Consider the following 19,575-nt stretch of genomic DNA (forward strand, 5'->3'; position numbering starts at 1 on the left):
GAAATAAATGCACAAGTACTGCTAGAGTGTCTGTCAGAGATTCATTTAAAGATAAACTAATATAAAGAGCAGACAGGGAGACAAAAGAAGCAAAGCACATCTACTCATGTATTCGAGCAGTATGTCGTATCATGTCAAGAATAAATCCCATTATAAGCAGTGAAGTGGTCTACAATAGAAGTGTCCATTTGCATCTTTATTTATTTGAATTTATACACATTAAATGATCTTATTTAGTAACATCTGCATGTCTGCAGCTCGTGGATTGCAAAATGTGTAAAGAATGCAAGAATGTGCACCTTGAATGCAGTGTAAGTTGCTTTGGATAAAAGCATCAGCCAAATTCATAATTGCAAATGTATTTAAATTTGGTCTATTAATTTATACTTCAATATTTTGTTTCTCGATATGCAACAATTCTAATATTATGTTGGTCCCCCGTTTGCTGCCAAAATGGTATCTGGCACCAAGATGATAGCTGCAGATCCTTTAAGTCCTGTAAGTTGTGAGGTGGGGCCTCCATGGATCGGACTTGTTTGTTCAGCACGTCCCACAGATGCTCGGTTGGATTGAGATCTGGGGAATTCGGAGGCCAAGTCAACACCTCAAACTCCTGAAACCATTCCTGAACCATTTTTACTTTGTGTCAGGAGCATTATCCTGCTGGAAGAGCCACAGCCACCAGAGAATACCGTTTCCATGAAAGGCTGTACAAGTTCTGCAACAATGCTTAGGGAAGGTGGTACGTGTCAAAGGAACATCGACATGGATGGAGGACCCAAGGTTTCCCAGCAGAACATTGCCCAAAGCATCACACTGCCTCCGCCGGCTTGCCTTCTTCTCATAGTGCATCCTGGTGCCATGTGTTCCCCAGGTAAGCGACACACACGCACCTGACCATACACATGATGTAAAAGAAAACGTGATTCATCAGACCACCTTCTTCAGTATGCACTGTTGGCACTTTCGGCGGTGACAGGTCACCATGGACTCCCTGACATGTCTGCGGCTATGAAGCCACATACACAAACTGTGATGCACTGTGTATTCTGACACCTTTCCATCAGAACCAGCATTAACTTCTTGAGCAATTTGAGCTATAGTAAATTTGAGCTTGTCTGTTTAATCGGACCACATGGACCAGCCGTCGCTCCCAAGTGCATCAATGAGCCTTGGCTGCCCATGACCCTGTCTTTGGTTCTCCACTGTTCCTTCCTTGGAGCTCTTTTGATAGATACTGACCACTGCAGACCAGGAACAGCCCACAAGAGCTGCAGATTTGGAGATCTGACCCAGTCGTCTAGCAATCACAACTTGGCCCTTGTCAAACTCGCTCAAATCCTTACGCTTGCCCATTTTTCCTGCTTCTAACACATCAACACTGAGAACAAAATGTTCACTTGCTGCCTAATATATCCAACCCACTAACAGGAGCCGTGATGAAGAGATAACCTGTGTTAGTCACTTCACTTGGTCATTATGTTATGCCTGATTGGTGTATGTAGCAATACTAACGCATGTAATTATTAAATTCCAAAACAAATGCAATTAAAAATGAAAACAAATGGATTATATATAAAATAGAAGTATTTTATTTAGATTTTACTGCTATGATAATATGCAGTTTTGATGCTTCCAGGCTCATCGTTTGCTTCCAGACAGTGTGTTAGGGTGGTCAAAACTTGTTTTGATTATGGATTCCTTCATGTCTTTTTTTACTAAGTACTTTTTTCTAGTTAAAGCTGTTTACTACTGTAGTTAAACAATGACATAAGAGGAGAAGACTCAGTTTCACTGTGCTCCATTTGGATTCACCAGAAAACCTTCAGGCTGACAGAAAAGCACTCTTGTTTGTCTGCAGAGCATGGATTGCAAAAGATGCAAAGAATGCAAAAAATGCATGAAGGCAATTTGTTCTGAGCCATAAAGAAATGCATTATAATGTAATGAGTGACACAAATTATTACATAATATCTTATTACATAAGAAGTGCTAGTGTGAAAGCAATGTTAAAAACAAAATTAGAATAAAAATACCACAGGAGAACGTCTTTCAATTCCACAAAAATATCCAAAAACAAATAGAACAATGTTATATATTTTGTTGACTTATGTACTTACATTATCCTCAATGTTTCCAAGAATGTTGCAATTGTGGAATTTTAACCAGAACATGGACCGTGTCCATGCATCACTTATTAATAACTTTGCATGTTGTTCTTGATTTCTGATAGGTGCGCAAATGTTTGGACACATTCATCAACCGAAAACTAATCTTTGTTATACAGCTCAACACAGTTAGACTTATCGTTTAAATCCAGCTCTTGATGTACGGCGAGTACTATGTTTTACCATGTCTAATATCGATTTAGCTTACTGCAATGTGCAACAAGTATCTCATGGTAGCCGCCGATTGAACGCACAGAGTAGCATTATAACATAACTTTCAAAACACTCTGTATCTAATATGATAAAAGTGTGCTGTGTTTCCCCACATTGGCTTGCATAATGAAAGCTCTCCGATATCAGGTCATCAAGCTATGCCTTTGTTTTGAATAAGCGACCTCTAGTGATGAAAATTACATATTGTGCCTTTAATATAAAAATAAAAATCCCCATACAGAATAAAATTACACTCTAAAATTACATACCAAGAACTCACTGAAGAACTTTTATTTTGAAAACCATATTGAAACAATCGAGTTAATGGATCTTGTCAGATGTAGGTGTTTGTCTGAAGAGAGTCAGACAGCTCCATTGTGCCAAACTCCCTCTGTAAGGAGTTAAACACGGTGGCAAAGAGACAAAGACAACACTGTCCTGAAGAGGGAGGAGAGGAGGAAGAGAAGGAGAGCTGCTGCGAGCAGGATTGTAACTTACTAGAATTTGACAGCTGTAATGAGAGACTTTCCTAAGCTGACAGATGATGAAGAATCTTGTTCAGGTTAGATTAGTGTTCATCTCAAGAGGGCAGATGGACTTTCTAACTTCTACCACTTGTACTTTGAACATTTTTGAGCTCTTTGTGCAACCCTAACGTGATTACAGAGCTTGAAAAGGCCTCTTTTGTCCCTTGCCAAATACACAAGTCAAGACTTATTCTTTGAGCAAAGCACGAATGCATTTTCAAACAATGTATGGCCCTATTCTGCTACTGCACCATATTTCTGCATACAACTACGGGCACTTTTAGTCCTGTGGACATAAACAACTTCCTTAAAAAACACCTTTCACACTCTCTCTAGTTTAATATGCCAACTAATAACCTAAAAGTGAATATGCATGCATCACAGGAGAATTCTTGAATCTTGTTATGCAAAATCACGCCATGGTGTCATTTCCACTTAAGACCCTATTTTTACACCCATGTTAGGCATGTATGCAGTTGACATGAGGGCATTAAATGAAATTTTGTGCCGTGTCAACATGCATCCAGGCATGGGTGGGAGTGCTTACACTATCTGTGGCTATACGGAGGAGGTCCATTTAAATAAAGCACAGTAAAACAGTAAGACATTTTTGGCAACCATGCTATTTTGAAGCACTACATCTAATCAAATAGTCTAAACTCAGCTGTGGATTTGCAGTTTAGAGATTCTGCCAAAGTCCATGTCCGGTTTAAGACATTAAATTACAGTGGACAATAGGTGTGGTCGACATGGCGATTTTGTATCGTGACCAATCTTGAAGACGTCCACAATCTATTTTTCAAGTGAATCGTATCTTTAACTTTATAATCATGATCTTTTATGTCCTTGTAATAATGTTAAGATACAGTAATGATAGCCTACTAGATGGCAGTGCTGAATGGCCAAATTATATCATGTGTCTTTCATTCGTGGTGACACATTTACAAAAAAAATTTACCAGCAGTAGCACTGTGCGATGAATCCAATTTTTTTAAAATTTTGGCATCGATAAAACAAAGATAAAATGATGATTGTGCCACATACCGTTCCTTTCCTTCTAAACTTTACGTCCAAATAAGGCAAATCATGTAATGTGACTGTCATAAAATGCAGTCTACCCTGGAACATACTTAAAATGCTTAATACTTAAAAACATTGATTCCCACATGCCGTTTCAGGTGCGTGCCTAAACGGTCAAATATACACAAAAATAGAGTTTTAAACACAGCCAGTTATGTCTCAAGTGAATAAACAGTTGGGAAAGAAATCGGATGTGTGTCATCACATTACATTATTATTGCCGGTAAAATATAGGTAAATAAAAAATAAACATTAAATCCATGTTTTTAGTCATAAATCTTAAATGCAAATCCCTGCTGCCATCTGTTATGAATGTTAAACAAAAGACAGAATCACTCACTGCTCTTGACTGAATAACTTTATATAGTTTTAATAAGAATCAATATTTAATTCATACAGTGATGACTAGTGTTTTAAAGTTCAACTTACAGTTCAATGACTATTTAGACAACTCATTTTTTTAATGCAATACTGGATTTAAATTGTGCAAAAGCTTGTTCGAGTCTGGATATTCTCAATAGAACATCTTAAAATGGGGAAGATTGCGATTTAGATCGTGGATTGTGATTATTTTGTATTAATATCGTGATATGAAATATTGGGAAGATCGCCCACCCGTACTGGACAATAAAACAATGACGCTGAAATTTACAGTTAATACTAGCCATGATACTGTGTGATGATTCTGTGATACAATGTGATTAACGTGATTAATGGCAAATTTCAGTCTAATCGGTCTTTGCACATTGCACGCACAAGTTCGCCACCTCACGTTTGTCTTTAACATGTACTTGTACAAAAGTTCCAAACCTCACTTTGTACACATAAACATAAATATACTTAATAACCTATTAGTGAGGCTTGCCTTAGCAGACACCACTAAATACCAGGCTGTTTGTTTACAGTGCATTTATGAAATCATCTTATGCTTCAGAATTAATGACAGCTGAGCTTTGGTGTCTTTCGAACATCAGACTGAAGCTTATATTTATCTGTTGAGCACTTATGTCGTGTAATTACATAGACTAATGCACTGCCAAATGAAAAGATGTTTTTGCACCAGAAATTTAATTGAGATCCGTCACGCCAAAACTGTACAGCTAAAATGAATGTTCCTGCAGGTGAGAAGACAAACGGGGCATTATTTCTATAAAGTGCTTCTACACACGGAAAACCGACCCTATTAACATCTCCATCAAATGAGCCTTCAATGTTCCAAAGTTCAGCCAAGGGCTTCGTCTAAGGGATTTATTTACAAAAACGCAGAAAAAAGCAATTGACAGTCTCCTGAACGCAAATACCAGACTACAGGAACAACGCCAGGCCCCAGATATCCTTCATTTGGGATCCTGAAGATTTGTTAAATGAAGTTTGACTTGGACGTGTTGTGAACACTGAGGTGTGGACGTGTAAAAGGAGAAGTACCGGGGGTAAACAGAACAACGGGCACAGAGCCATGGCGAGACTGATCTCGACCACGCAGATGTGTTTACAGAAGAAGAAAGAGAGATGATGGGAAAGTCAACGGTTCGACATGCTCCCAGGACGGCCCACCCTGAATGAGACGCACACATGGCCCAGACAAACTACTTTAGTCAACGATTAAACAAAAAGGCTATTGTGTCTTTCCACAATCATTCACAATTATTAATCATTAAACCTATTGTGGAAGGTCCTGTTCTAATTCTGTTTGGGATCATAAGACTTCAAGGGGAAGTTGGAGCAAGATGCAACAGCCAGTGTTATTAAGGGAAATATAATGTTTCTATAAATAGATACATTTGCTAAATTAGTTGCAAAATGTAAAATGATTGAGTACAGGGATAAGATGGCCCCCTAACGGGTACATGAATGTTGAACCGGAACCGGACGATTTCCCGCATTATCATGATCAGTCTCACAGCGTTCCGATTCCGTGCAGGTCTGTTTTGTTCCCAGCGGAAGAAGCAATAACGTCAGTTCCACGTTCTCGCTCTCTTCTCTCCGGGGGCAAAGTGACACACACTCGCCTCCTCTTACTCACTCGTCTCATTTGCTCAGCTTGTATTTTGCATAATTTGTACTAATTCCCACAGGTTTCACGCTCACACTGAAAGCACACGCTACCACTCTATTTAAGTGGAGTGCGCTTCTCAGCCTCACACTGTAAAAAAAAAGGTCACAGCCTGATTTTTTTAAGTACAATAGACTTGGATGTTTAAAGGTCCTGTTCTTCGCGATTCCATCTTTCAAACTTTAGTTAGTGTGTAATGTTGCTTTTAGAGCATAAATAATACCTGTAAAATTATAAAGCTCAAAGTTCAATGCTAAGCGAGATATTTTATTTAACAGAAGTTCCCTTTCAAAGCCTACAGCGAACGGCCGGTTTGGACTACAGCAGGAAGTGCAGGGATGTAATGACGTCACTAGAACCGTTTGTTGACTAACCCTCCGCCCACAAGAACACGCAAAATAGGGGGCGTGGTCTTGTTGCTCTCCCACGTGGAGAAGAGCGCGCATTCAGCACTTGCATGCATCTCCCCGTTATGGTAAGAGGCGGGACCTTTCCGGGCAAAGTGTGCTAAGCTGCTGTCCAATCACAACATGGGAAGCGCTGGCCCAATCAGAACTCGTTACGTGTTTCTGAAGGAGGGACTTCATAGAACAAGGAAATCATCAGGCTGTTTTTAGGACAGAGAAAACAGAGGTGTACAGATAAGTAAATTGTGGGAAAAATACTGTTTTTTTACACGCGAAACATGAACTCATGTTATATTGCACACTGTAAACATAATCAAAGCTTCGAAAACACGCAAAGAACGGGACCTTTAAGTTATTTCAACGCAGATTATGTTAAACTGACTTTAACAAATGAGTTCCCTCTTGCATAACTTACAAAAAAACTTTAACATTTCTTAACTTATTTTGATGAGTTAAAGCATTGTAAAAACACATGTTGTCACAACTTATTGAACATATAATTTTTTACAGTGCAAGCAGCTTGTGAGTCGCAACTTAAAAAACTAAAATGAGATGCTTACTGCGCTTAAACAATGAAATACACACAAAATGATGTCGAAATGTCCGTCTTGACGAGTATCCAGTTAAACACACAGTTTTGGAAACATTACGTGCATGTTGTGCAACAGTATATTTGATCCGTGCATAAACTCTTAAAATGACAGTGTAATATTCCTGAAGCTGTCTGTCGTGTTAAAGAACAAAAGACAGAAAATACCTCTCTGATCTTGACTAAATATGTTTTAAAACTTTAACTGTAAAAATTTCATAAAAGAAAATTAGATTTTTGCTTGCATATGCTGTCAATTAAAGTTCTTTGAATAGAGAGAAGAAGAAGAAAAAAAATCATTTCGGCGCAGTTGATATAACTTTCGATAAAATTTAGATATTTTTTAAAGTGTCATTAATGTAAATAAATCAACTGTTCTATATACATACATGATTCAACAATTTAGTTTAGAATATTTAATCACCGATAACAGAAAAAGTAGAATCCCTGTTAAAGAGATTGACCTGAAAGGTACATTATTCTGTAGTTTCAAAATAAAAAAGACACCAGTAAAAACATGTCGAAATACTAGTGCAGATAAAGATCAATGTGTGCATATTTCATAGATGAATACATGACAAAGCAGACATCTGATGTCCGTATCATTCAACGACTAACACAGCAGAGCTCAAACTGGGGATTTTCCGTCGATTCGACACAGCAGACTTTGAATCATTCATGTCTGTAGCACAAATGGTGTAGGATTAGATAGAGACTTATGACTAGGTATTTGTTCAAATCAATAACCCCAGGTATGAGCAGTAATAAAAGTGATGTTGTCTTAGAAAACATCACAACTGTAAATACTGTCAGGCCATTTCATTGGAAACTAAATAAAAATTAATAAAAATTAAAAACATGAACTGGAAAACTTTACTGAAATTCATATTCTTAATTCAGAACTATACTAACCCTGTTACATGTTATATAATCGTAGACATTGCAGGTTTTTTTTCCTAAAAAGGAAGGGATTTGTTTATGTTTATTCGTTCCAAAGCAGACATAAACTTCCTGTGTGAGATCACACTCAGGTCCTGTAATCATCTTAACCAGGAAGCCAGTAATCTGTTGAGCCAAAAGATTAATCGACTAAACACACAAATATCTTAACATGGCTAAAGCCTGATTTTCTTCCCATGGTTAAACATTGCACTGGGCTGCATAAAAATAGTTTTAAACATGCAGTTTAAGAGATTCAACCACTAACCAGCAGTAGATAGAAATCCACTCTGTAACAGGTTGAGTCTGTTTAAGGTTTAAACCAAGGTCATCTAGACCCTCATTTTCCACACCGCATTCCCTGTGCTTTTCCCACATCTGCTTTGTAAATTATTCCAAGTCGGACACTTAAAAGGTGAACCCAACACCCTCATTACAGAGGAATGCCTGAGAAACATGTATGATAAATATTTGTGAGAGCAAATATGAGATGGTCAATCAGCTATAAATCTTACGATTATGGATGTTTCTATATTACACACACATGCTCAGTACATAAACACTTTTTGGCACCTCGTTTTACTTGAGGAGGGGAAACTGACATACTTAGCAAGCATTATGATTTCTTCCATTCATATATGATCACATTGCCTGTTTCCTCCTGAGAAAGAGACACGCTGCTTTCATATGGTGGACAACAGATTGGAAATGTTTTGATTAGGCCAAAAAAGTGAAACCATGACATGACAAGCTTCATTGTCTCTTTGCCTAGCTCTGTAACAAGTGAGATTTAGGAGTGGTTGAAATTATGAAAAGGTTTTGCCACAGGCATTAAAAAAAAAACTAATTTTAAATCGTTAGACAAAGCATTTGGGGCTCATGTACAATAACTGCAGTATCATATATCATGTTATGTTATGTATCCCCGGATATTTCTTTACATACAAGAAATACAGTAACTAAAAGAACAAATAAATCTCTCTCTCTTTCTTCACCGCAGAACCCTTCCTCTCTGGACTGGTCCATTCAGAGCGCCCTGTCGTCTCTTTTCCCTCCGTTTGAGGCTACCGCTCCTACTGTTCTCAGCCAACTCTTTCGCACCATTGAGGAACGTTACCATGGAGATGCACTGCAGTGCCTGCTGAACTTCCTTATCCCAGCCAAACATATCCTAGAAAGTGTTCAACAAGCTGCCTGTGTGAGTACAACATGCTAATCACAGCCCATTGGATTTAAAATTCGACAGCGACTAAGTAAAAGCCAACCTACCAAGTGACTTGCATTAATTTATTAATTTAAGGAAAGGTTGACCCATAGATAACAAATGTGTCATTTACTTTTTTTCTACTGTGGAACATGGAAGTTCATAGGCTTGTGCACTAAATTCCAAGTCTTAGGCTCTTAAATGTCACTGAAGCGAAGAGAGAGTTTCAATAAATAATGTCTTACGGTAAATTGGGTAATTTCACAGACTTGCAAAAAAACTCATTGTTTGGGCAAACATGTCACAATCAAACAAACATGTTCCAAGTTTCAACTTTAAATGTAGGTGCATTTCTAAAATTAAAAGCTGACATGAAGGTTCAGAAGAGTTGGAATATGCAGTAGGGTTACTTTTATGGTGCTTTTTGGAGTCTGCTCACTGTTTGCTTTGAGTGCATCCAAAAGGACAGTGCGAATGATATAAGAGCGAGTCAATTATGTATTTTCATGTTTGGGTGAACTAAGCCTTTAAAGGGTAAAGCATGTTAGAAGACAGGCCAGATGAAAGTAGTTTCCTGTGCAGACATTTCTTCCATGTGGACTTTTATGGCACAGATCCCACATGCTACTTATCCTTGTCCACTCAGCACAAGATTGTTTTGTTTTAACTTCAGAAAGAACAAAGGCCTTCCGAGACAGCTTCTTCTGAAGCACATTCAAGAATGTTTGCATGCAAGCCAATAAAATGGCATCAAGACCCAAGCCATTAGGAATCTGGTGATCGTAAAATCTGTCAATCCAAAATTATCTGCAAGCTTCATCAAACCAGCTTTGCTCTTTCTCTCTCTCCCAATAGGCTGCATACTCCGATGTCCTATTCCGGTGTGAGGGTTGGCCATTGTGCCTGAGAGATCGTGTGGTTATCCAACTAGCCCCCATCAACCCTTTACTGCTCCGACCTGGAGATTTCTACTTGCAGGTGGAACCTTTTGGAGAGCAGTCAGCCCGAATTGTCCTCAAAAGTCTTCTTGTGCAGGAAGACCTTCTGGGGCAGGAGAATCTGGTACTGCAAGCAGGTTCTAGGGTGCTGGATGGTCCTGCAATTGAGGGGACACCTATTCTGGAGACATCCTACCCATGCATATTCACAGAGTCTTGGCTAAGGGAAATAAATGAGGGACGACATGGAAATCCTCTATGTCAGTGTGTGCTTTCCTCTGACCAGGGTGTTGTAAAGGTACCTTGGAGCGAAGTCGCCAACCCGGAATTCCTTGACAGGCCCAAAACTAATATCTGGACTGAAACAAAAATATGTTCAATTGCAACTCTCCGTGTTACAGATCTTAAAACTGAGATTTCAGAGAACGAGTCACAGGTACCTGTAGACTTCTTTCCACTTGAGATGGAAACTAGTATCCTTCCAGCAAAAGATGGGATGGCAGTTTCTGTTCAGCTGGTAGAAGGTGGTAGCAGACTGGTGAAGGTTGATCAAGGACATCCAATCAGCAGTTTTGCTGGTAAACCTGTTGGCTGGGTCTCTCCTAATACCTGGGACAGCAGGCACAACAGAGAGCTGGAAGGAGAATATGTGGATCTATTGGAATTTAACAAGGAGAAAGAGACTTTGTTCCTCAACAAAATAGCAATCCCTACAAAACCATTGGGCTTTAAGCTAGTCAGGACAGCTCAGCCTGCCCCAAATAGCAACGTTAACCAATATGGTGAGGACTGCAATCCTTGCATGCAAATCAAACAGACAAATGAGATCATGCAAAACGATCCAGAATCCAAATGCAGGTATCGTCAATCTTACGTGGCAGCTCTCCGAAACCCAGTGAATTTTGAGAGATCAAGTATGCTACCTTCTCTAGATGAAACAAGGACAGATGTAGAGGTGCTTGAGCCAAGCTGTGAGGGATATAGAGTTGGCCTCAGACTTAAACCTTCAAGTTGTACATTTGGCCAGACACCAAACCAAGCAGACAGAAACCTGATGCAATCCTTTGAGAACTCAGCCCAACAAAAGCAAAGCCCAAAGGTCTCATCCCAGCCAAGTCAAAGTGTACCTCATGACTGGATTTCAAGAGAGAATGCAGAGTCGCTTGACCAAAATATGACCCAACGAATCCCTAGCATGGTTTCAGCAAGACAACAACACAAGTCATTTCTCACTGGGCAACAGGATGTCCATCAGACTGTACTAGGAACTAAGGTATTACCCGACAAAAGACATTGCTGTCTGAGCAACTCTTTTAGACAAGATTCATTTCAGATGCGGATAAGCAGCCAGAAGCACGCCAAAACCCAACACTTACCCAAAATGGGTCTCAGGGCTTTACCAGACCACAGTGGTCACAGACAAGATGCTAATCTATGTTTGCAGGGTTTCAATCCAATGCAGCACCCACAAAACCAGCTAACACAGGCCTCTGAACAAACACCTGCTCTATTTCAGCCCCAGTTCAGCCAGATCCTTTTCCAAAACGAGAACAGGCATTTGGACTACAAAGTCCTCTGTGATGACAGACATTGTGGAAGAGGCCCAGGTTCACCTGTACAGGTGATCAAAGGTAAAAGCAGGTCTAAATCACGCTCAACCTCTTCAGTCTCAGAAACAACCAGAGAGTGTCTGCAATCACACAAGCCGACCAACAGAAGCCGCAGTGATGTCTACCCAGAGATCATCCCCATGTTGCCTGCTATTCAGGGAATAAAACACACAGCTAATTTGGTGTCACCAAAATTAAACAGACGACAAGAAGCAAGAAAGGGTAAGTTGAGTTAGACTGCTGCATGTGAAAGGAACTTTTAGCATTTAGGCATTTAGAAGACACAAATAAGAAGAAATATTCTAAAAGTTCTTTCTGTGGTTGCCTGCTGTGTGTGTCAACTAATTGCATACATATTTTTACCCCACATCTCACTTTGTTGTTATAAGAACATCTGAAGCAACATGATGTCTGGCCAACATGCTGTTTCTTAGATCTTTATCCTTAAATGAAAAGCATGTTCAGACATGACTGATATGAACAGTCGTTTGCAAAAATGACTACTAGTATGAGGCCATGTCTAGTTGCTGCCCGCCATGACACATATCGACTGATTTACAAACAACCTTGACCCTGGTCTTCTGCTGAGGAGAAAATACACCCTTCTAAAAGGACATCTTAAAAGAGTGCAATGTGACACTGGCCAAAGGTCAGGAGTGTGCACAGCCTTCCACAGGGGAATTTCTGCAGTCCTTCATCTGATCTCTTTCCTCAGAATAACAGAATGAAAGCATTCATGAGGACCAAAAGCCAGAGCAGGGAACAGAAATAACCATTCCCCCCCCCCCCCCCCCCCCCCCCATTTATGGGGGATCTGTTAGATGTCTTTGTAAATGGGAAGAGGAGGACCATGGTTTTAGTTTATAAAGATTTTTTTATAAAGTTTTCTGAAGGGAAGATCAACAGCTCCATCTAGCTGTGACACACATCTTAGATTTTCACTCATGCATTAAGTTCAGAAAAGGTCCAAAAAGTTAAATTAGGCTTTTGTTCTGTTATATTTACCAATGTTGAAAATAAAAGTAATTTCTCCTCTTTTTAAGAAATCTCCCCATCTGGACAAGCAGGAACACCGGTTGTTAATGGAGTAGAGCTTAAGAAATCACACGCTGATCAGTCCGAGAATGGAGTTCAGGAAACTCTCCATTCCCAGGACCCCACAATCAAGAGCCTTCTCCAGCTAGACATCATCTGTCTACCAGGTATGCCTGCTAATACATTTTTAATTATTAATTTATGTGTTGTGGTGTGGTATATAGTAGATACAGCTCAGGGATTTTGAGAAAGAACTGTTTATCCAAAAATAAAAATAGTCATATTTACTTGTCTCGTTATATGTTTGTCTCCTCAACAACAAGGAGACCTTGATCAAAATCTTTTGTTGCTTTTGAACAACATTCTTGTTCTAACGTTTAGTCCTAACCCTATCCCTATCCCTACCCCTAAACCTAACCCTACCCATAACTTATCCCTAAAATCTGAGGGAAATAATAGATGAATAACACTGGTGTAGAAGTACTTATCCCTTTGTTTTAAACCTAAACTTAACATAAACTGTAAACTGGTCCCTCAAATCTGATTGGTTGATTTGAATGTTCCAAGATCAGCAAAAATGTTGAGGAACATGTACTTTGTGAAATCACATTTTCAGAAAAGTGTTCATTTACATATATATATATATATATATATATATATATATATATATATATATATATATATATATATATATATATATATATATATATATATATGTAACGAGAAGCTTAAGCCAACATAAGCCAATCAAAATACGGAAAATAGCGCCGGTGCTGGCAATGACGCGGACTGGTTCTTTGGGTTTGAGGAAGAAGCTGTTGCAAAATTGCTGACCTCCGAGCACTCATTCGTCTCTGCTCCTCGACATTATAGAGCAGCTGTATTGGCAGATGCAAACACACAAGAAGAGTTTGCACCAACATAAATGCGACTGCTACTCTGAACGCTTCCATGATCCCATGTAAACATAGGTCACACTTTTGACTTAGGTGCGAGCTCCGGCGCATACTGTGACATCGGCTGCCCAAATACTCGTTCGTCTTAGTTTACCTACAAATGTGGAAATGATTTTCAAAATCTCCAGAATTTCTCACACAACAAATAAGTAGATAAAAAAAGTCCAACCATTTTCTGAAGCCCATGATACAGTAGCTTTGCTTGAGAAACACACAAGAGAACCAAAAGTGCCATTGTTTAGTTCAATACAAGTCTGAATAAAATTTGAGAGTTCTGGTTGAAAGGAAGATCGTCACTAATGACTGAACTGAAGGCTGTTCTCACACCATATGACTTATATAATATAACACAAGCCTTACGGACTACTGTTGTTATCATGTTTGTTTTTTCACATTTATTTAAGCTTGACAATCATCATGCACTTCCACTGAATTTAAAAAAAAAATGAAAAATCTGCCTAATGTCTGGTTTTGTTTTCAACTGAACAAGACAAAATGGGTATAAATAACATGAGGCTACAAACAAAAAAAACAGAACATAATAAAAGTCTTAGTTGTTTTCTATTGTATGCACTGCTAAATTATTGAGCAAATTTGTTTTTACTTTGACCAGAGAAATTGTGAGCAACGGGCAGGCTTTTCACATAAAACTATGAGGAAAACAAACTAGCCCCCAAACTTGATCACACACTAAAAAAAGAATGGTAATAGGCCTTTTAGGGCTTCTGTATGAACGAGAGTAAATTATTAATATTTGAGCAAATTAATCTTTTAACAACAGAATAAGGGATTATTAAACTATAATATTATATATATAGAATTGAATTACCTTCTAAATGACCATTTGCTGCTAACTTTAACATACACTTTAAACTTACAGTAGGTTGCACATTCCACTCTAGATAAAGATAAATGCATCAAATGTAAATGCTGATATAAGTAAAAAAAAAAAAAAACACGTTCTGGCTCCTCTTGACTGTTTTTGAGGTCTGATAGGTGTGTATGACTAAGCATGTAGTTTTGGCATGTGAATATTTACAGTTCAGGATCATCTCATTAATATAGCAGTTAGCATGCAGCCTCTTGCAATCAATCCCAATACAAAACATACACAACGTTTACGTCTGACAGTCTCCATTGAGTGTTTTATACAATGGTCATTTATCTGTTTGCTTTTGCTCTTAAATTCAGTCATGTTGTTTGCAAAAATAGCAATGCTATCCCACGCTAAAGCGCACAAAACATAAACACAGTGACAGTCTCTTAAATTGGTTTCTTTTCTTTTTCTTTCTGGTCTCTTACCAATATAAGGCAGTCGTGACAGAGCTGGCCGGGCTGTGGTTGAGGTCTATGGGGGCAGGAAAGGCTGGGCGTCCTCTCAACTCTCTCCTCTGGAGTTTTGCAGACTTCTACTCTACCTGCACTCCATTCCCAGGTACAAAAGAGAGAACAGTCTGCTCAATCACCACAAGGGGGCATAAGAGGCAGTGTAATTTGGACACAACGTATCAGAACAAGCGATGTCTATACAGTAGGCCTAAGCGGGGCAGCAGATGCAGTGAGCTGGTCATTATCTCAAAATATACACCAGCAGGGTAATCAGGAAAATTATTCCTTATATTGTATATGTCTAAGTGTCACTGTAACAGTATATATACTGTGTTTCCTATTGAGTGTAATCCCAGAATCGTGTATGATGTAAATATGGTGTATGTTTTGTTGTTCTTTTTCTCCCAGGACGGAGGTCAGAGAGCTGGGGCTTACAGTAGTGATTGACAGCAGGAAGTGCCCTTTGCCCTCTGTGTTCTACAAATCACTGCTCATGGTTCAGGTGAGGATGTGCCCAGAAAACTAATCAAATTCAAAATGTATAAACTGTTTTTCTCTTTGGGACCAAAAATGTACCCACAAGGATTTCAGATATTGCCATCTTTGTGGGGACATTTTTGGTCCCCAAAAGGAAAACAGTTTATAAATCAAACTAAGGGATGTTTTTTGAAAATGTAAAAATTCAGAACTTTTAGGTAGGTTTAGTGTAAGAGGAGAGAATATACAGTTTATACAGTATAAAAAACATTATGTCTATGGAAAGATAAGAACACTGTGTGTGCGTGTGTGTATGTGTGATACAGGAGCAGGCCCTTCATGCAGTGCACACTATCTTGATGCTTGTTGATAAAGACGCAAATCCTCGCCCAGAAAAACATCCTGGTCTACAGGTAATTAACACCCCAAACACACTCGTTCTACCCAGCAATTACACCTTCCTGGAAACCTGCAACCCTTTCATTAACACCTGTAGTCTGCTCTCACTGAGTTCAGATAATCATGTCTGATGTCTGCTGGACAGTCATTTTTTTTAAGAATCAAATGCTGTTTATTCGTCAACAAGGACGCACTGCAATTGACAATAAATATATATATATATATATATATATATATATATATATATATATATATATATATATATATATATATATATATATATATATATATATATATATATATATATATATATAAGTTTAAAATGTTTGATAATAAATCAGCATATTTCTGAAGGATCATGTGACACTGAAGAGTGAAGACTGGAGCAATGATACTAAATTCAGTTTGATCACAGGGAAAGAAATCTGAATATATTGCAATAATATTTCACATTTCGTACTGTATTTTTGATGAAATAAATGCAGCCTTTGTGAGCAGAAGAGACTTTTCAAAACATTTTCAAAAATCGTTCTGATCCCATACTTTTGAACAGTATTGTGTAATATCAGTGCTTGTGTCTCACACACACTTGTACAGTACGATATGTTAAAGTGCATGATCATTTCTTTTAGATTGATGTTGTGACAACACTAAAAGCTCTTCATAAGACAGTTGACGGACAGCAGCTGACCTCTGACCTTGGCGGAACCTTCCCTTATAGTCATGAAGACTGGCTGCAGTTTCACCAGGTTAGAGAAAAACACCCTGATGGATCTCAATGAAGCTGTCGCTGTTAATGTGATGTTTGTAGGTTCAAGCAGGGATGAGATTTCTGTTCTCTCTGCTCTTAAAAGTTGCTGCACAGGCGCATTTCCTGACCCATAGTTCCCTGTCCTCTCTCTTTCTACTATCATTAGAAGAAAATAATAACAGCCGGTTTACAGTTAATGGTGTTGTCATACCACTTAGTCACTGTCCACACATTTTTGTTTGGTTTCTGTGCTATTGCATAATCAACCTCTCAAACCATCAGTACAGATGCAAGTCAACTTTCAAAATCAGTTCTAGACCACACAAAACAACAACAGATGTCAATTTGTCTCTTTAAGATCCGAGAGACCCCTTAACTTACATTTGCAACTTTTCCTGATCTTATTAGAATTGATTTTTAAACGAAATTTCCACTTGATGACTTGCAGTAGAGTCTGTCTGCTGGCCACATGCTATAAATTCGTTCTGTTGTTTGAGTATCCGAATAATCAGCTGACACGTATGACAATTATGTTTTGCACATGTGTCTTTCAGAAGCTTTCCCTGTTTCAACTCGACCTTCAAGCAGCATCTTCATTACTACAGACAGCAATCAGGAGACTTGATGTCAAAAAAATGGACACTGCAAAGGTAAACTGGATTCTGCATGTTTCTAAACAGGACACTTTTGTATCCTATATATTTTGTGTGTGTGTGTGTGTGTGTGTGTGTGTGTGTGTGTGTGTGTGTGTGTGTGTGTGTGTGTGTGTGTGTGTGTGTGTGTGTGTGTTTGGATTTGCAAAAACCTGATTCATAATAAATGCAAAAAACTAAATCTGATTTGTTTCATATGACCTTGAATGTTGCTCTTTGACTAACCAAATCATTTGTTCAGGACGTACAGTCCTGCATTCAGGAGCAAAAGAGTTCCATGAAGATGGTGCTTGAGGACACACGATTGGTCGCCCTCCAAAGAGAGGGCGGGTCTATTCTCGCCAGGATGAGGAAGGAGGAGTCTCGATTTGCTCAGTCTGAAGACTTCAGGTATTACCATCAGTATGTTTAGTCTCAGCAGGAAGTTAGTCATCTTGATCATGTTTTGAGCTCGGCTGTGCCCATAATGTTTGGACAGCTGTTCGGTCCGAGTCAATCCTATTTACCCAACAGCAAGAGACTTTATACACACGATGATGTCCACTGGAGAACCAATATATGATGTGAAACAGGAACTGAAATGGAAAGTTCACTGTCATTATTTACTCACCATAGTTGTTCAAAATCTGAATGAATTTCTGAACGCAAAAGAAGATATTTTGAAAAATGCCTTTAACCAAAGAGTTGATGGAACCCATTGACTTCCATAGTATTTTTCCAGAAGTCAATAGTTATCAACTATTATCAACTATTGACTAAATGTCAATAGTTATCAACTATAGTTATCAACTATTTGGTCACCCATATTCTTCAAAATATCTTCTTCTGTGTTCAGCAGAAGAGAGTGTAAAGTGTGTAGGTTTTCACCTCCCTGTAGTACTCAATATTTACCATAAATGAATTAAAAACTGTAAATGATAAGTTTAACTTCAAGTTATATTTACATTATCTGCATGTTTTTTTGCAGGCACTGAGAACACACAGCACTTATATGTGTCATTTCTCTCCTGCAGGGACTCTCTGGAGTCTGTCACGTGTCTGTATAATCAGGTGGAAGAGGCCGTTCACACACTAGTGATGAAATCCAACCAGTCTCTGCAACATCTCGAACATGTTCTCCTGTTGAGAGAAACAGAAGACTCACTCAGCACAGTATGCATTACATCCCATCACTGAATGCATGTTTATGACATATAATAAGCACAGCCCACAGAAAGCACTTCAGCTCTGAAAATAACACAAGACAAACATTGTGAAGTGAAACATGTCTGCTGTAGAGAATAAATAAGCCAGTGTTACAGCAGAGGGGCAGACAGTCTCAACCTTCATAGTGAAACATAACATCACTGTGCTAAATAAAGTGATCGTAATTCCTCCGCTGTTAGAAGAGAACGCTTTGAGGAAAGGCTGAAAAGACCAGCAACATTGCATAGGCTTATAATGAAAGTAAACAGGGCAAGGCAATACATGTTAAAATGCTCAGTTCAGTTAAATTATACTGTAGTCAACCATGTAAATCTGGGAAAGATGGCAGAATATATGCATAAGTATGCGGTTAAGTTAATTAAATAATTAACAGGGATGCAAACAGCGCACTTTTTTCACGTCAGTTTGGGTGACTTCTGTGAATCGTGCAGATCCGAAGAGTTTTTAGATGGGGGGGGGATGATGGGGGGGGGGGATGGGGTCTGATTATAGTTTCACCAACAGTAATTCTGGATTGCCTCCACCAAACAGTAAATATGAGTTAAGTAAATCAGAACATTGAGAGATAATGAGCTTAAAGTGAGTTTAAACTGATTAAACATGTGGTTAACTCACTGTCGTCCTGGTTGTCACTTAAAAAAAAATAAACTTTAATTTAACAATCAAAAAATGCTAATGTTTAATTTAGAAAAAACATTTTTCTAAATTAACTTAATAAAAAAACTAAACAGAATATAACCACTTTGACAATAAAAAAAACTGAACTTTTTTAATGGCTTGCAACAATGTAAAAGAAAACTAAAGAACACATCCAGTCAGACTCAGTGACAGAATTTTGATAAGCTGTCAGACACGGGCCGGGCTAGGGCCTCAGCGTCTCGGGCACGGTGGGCTAGGGCCTAGATGTGAGGCCCGTGCAGGGCTCTAATTCGCATGTTCTGTCATGATAATCTATAAATCGCCGATGTGGGAACTGTTGAAAGACGCACAGACCCAGAGAATATCTGCTGCATGAAAAGAGAACAGGTATAGTTTTGTTTA

The 19,575-nt window shown here is 38.7% G+C and overlaps 1 protein-coding gene across 2 annotated transcripts in view; it reads left to right on the forward strand.

Annotated features, from left to right (window-relative positions):
• quo (quattro) overlaps positions 1–19,575 on the forward strand; it is a 41,179-nt gene that overhangs the window by 7,299 nt on the left and 14,305 nt on the right. For both annotated transcript variants that reach the window (XM_067458849.1, XM_067458850.1), the window contains exons 2-11: positions 8,977–9,174; positions 10,036–11,950; positions 12,772–12,930; positions 15,031–15,154; positions 15,457–15,550; positions 15,852–15,938; positions 16,557–16,673; positions 17,230–17,325; positions 17,570–17,718; positions 18,342–18,480. In XM_067458849.1, coding sequence (XP_067314950.1) covers positions 8,977–9,174; positions 10,036–11,950; positions 12,772–12,930; positions 15,031–15,154; positions 15,457–15,550; positions 15,852–15,938; positions 16,557–16,673; positions 17,230–17,325; positions 17,570–17,718; positions 18,342–18,480 — 3,078 coding nt within the window. The remainder of the gene's footprint in view (positions 1–8,976; positions 9,175–10,035; positions 11,951–12,771; positions 12,931–15,030; positions 15,155–15,456; positions 15,551–15,851; positions 15,939–16,556; positions 16,674–17,229; positions 17,326–17,569; positions 17,719–18,341; positions 18,481–19,575) is intronic.

The sequence above is a fragment of the Pseudorasbora parva genome, chromosome 12, assembly GCF_024679245.1.
Source record: "Pseudorasbora parva isolate DD20220531a chromosome 12, ASM2467924v1, whole genome shotgun sequence".
NCBI lineage: Eukaryota > Metazoa > Chordata > Actinopteri > Cypriniformes > Gobionidae > Pseudorasbora > Pseudorasbora parva.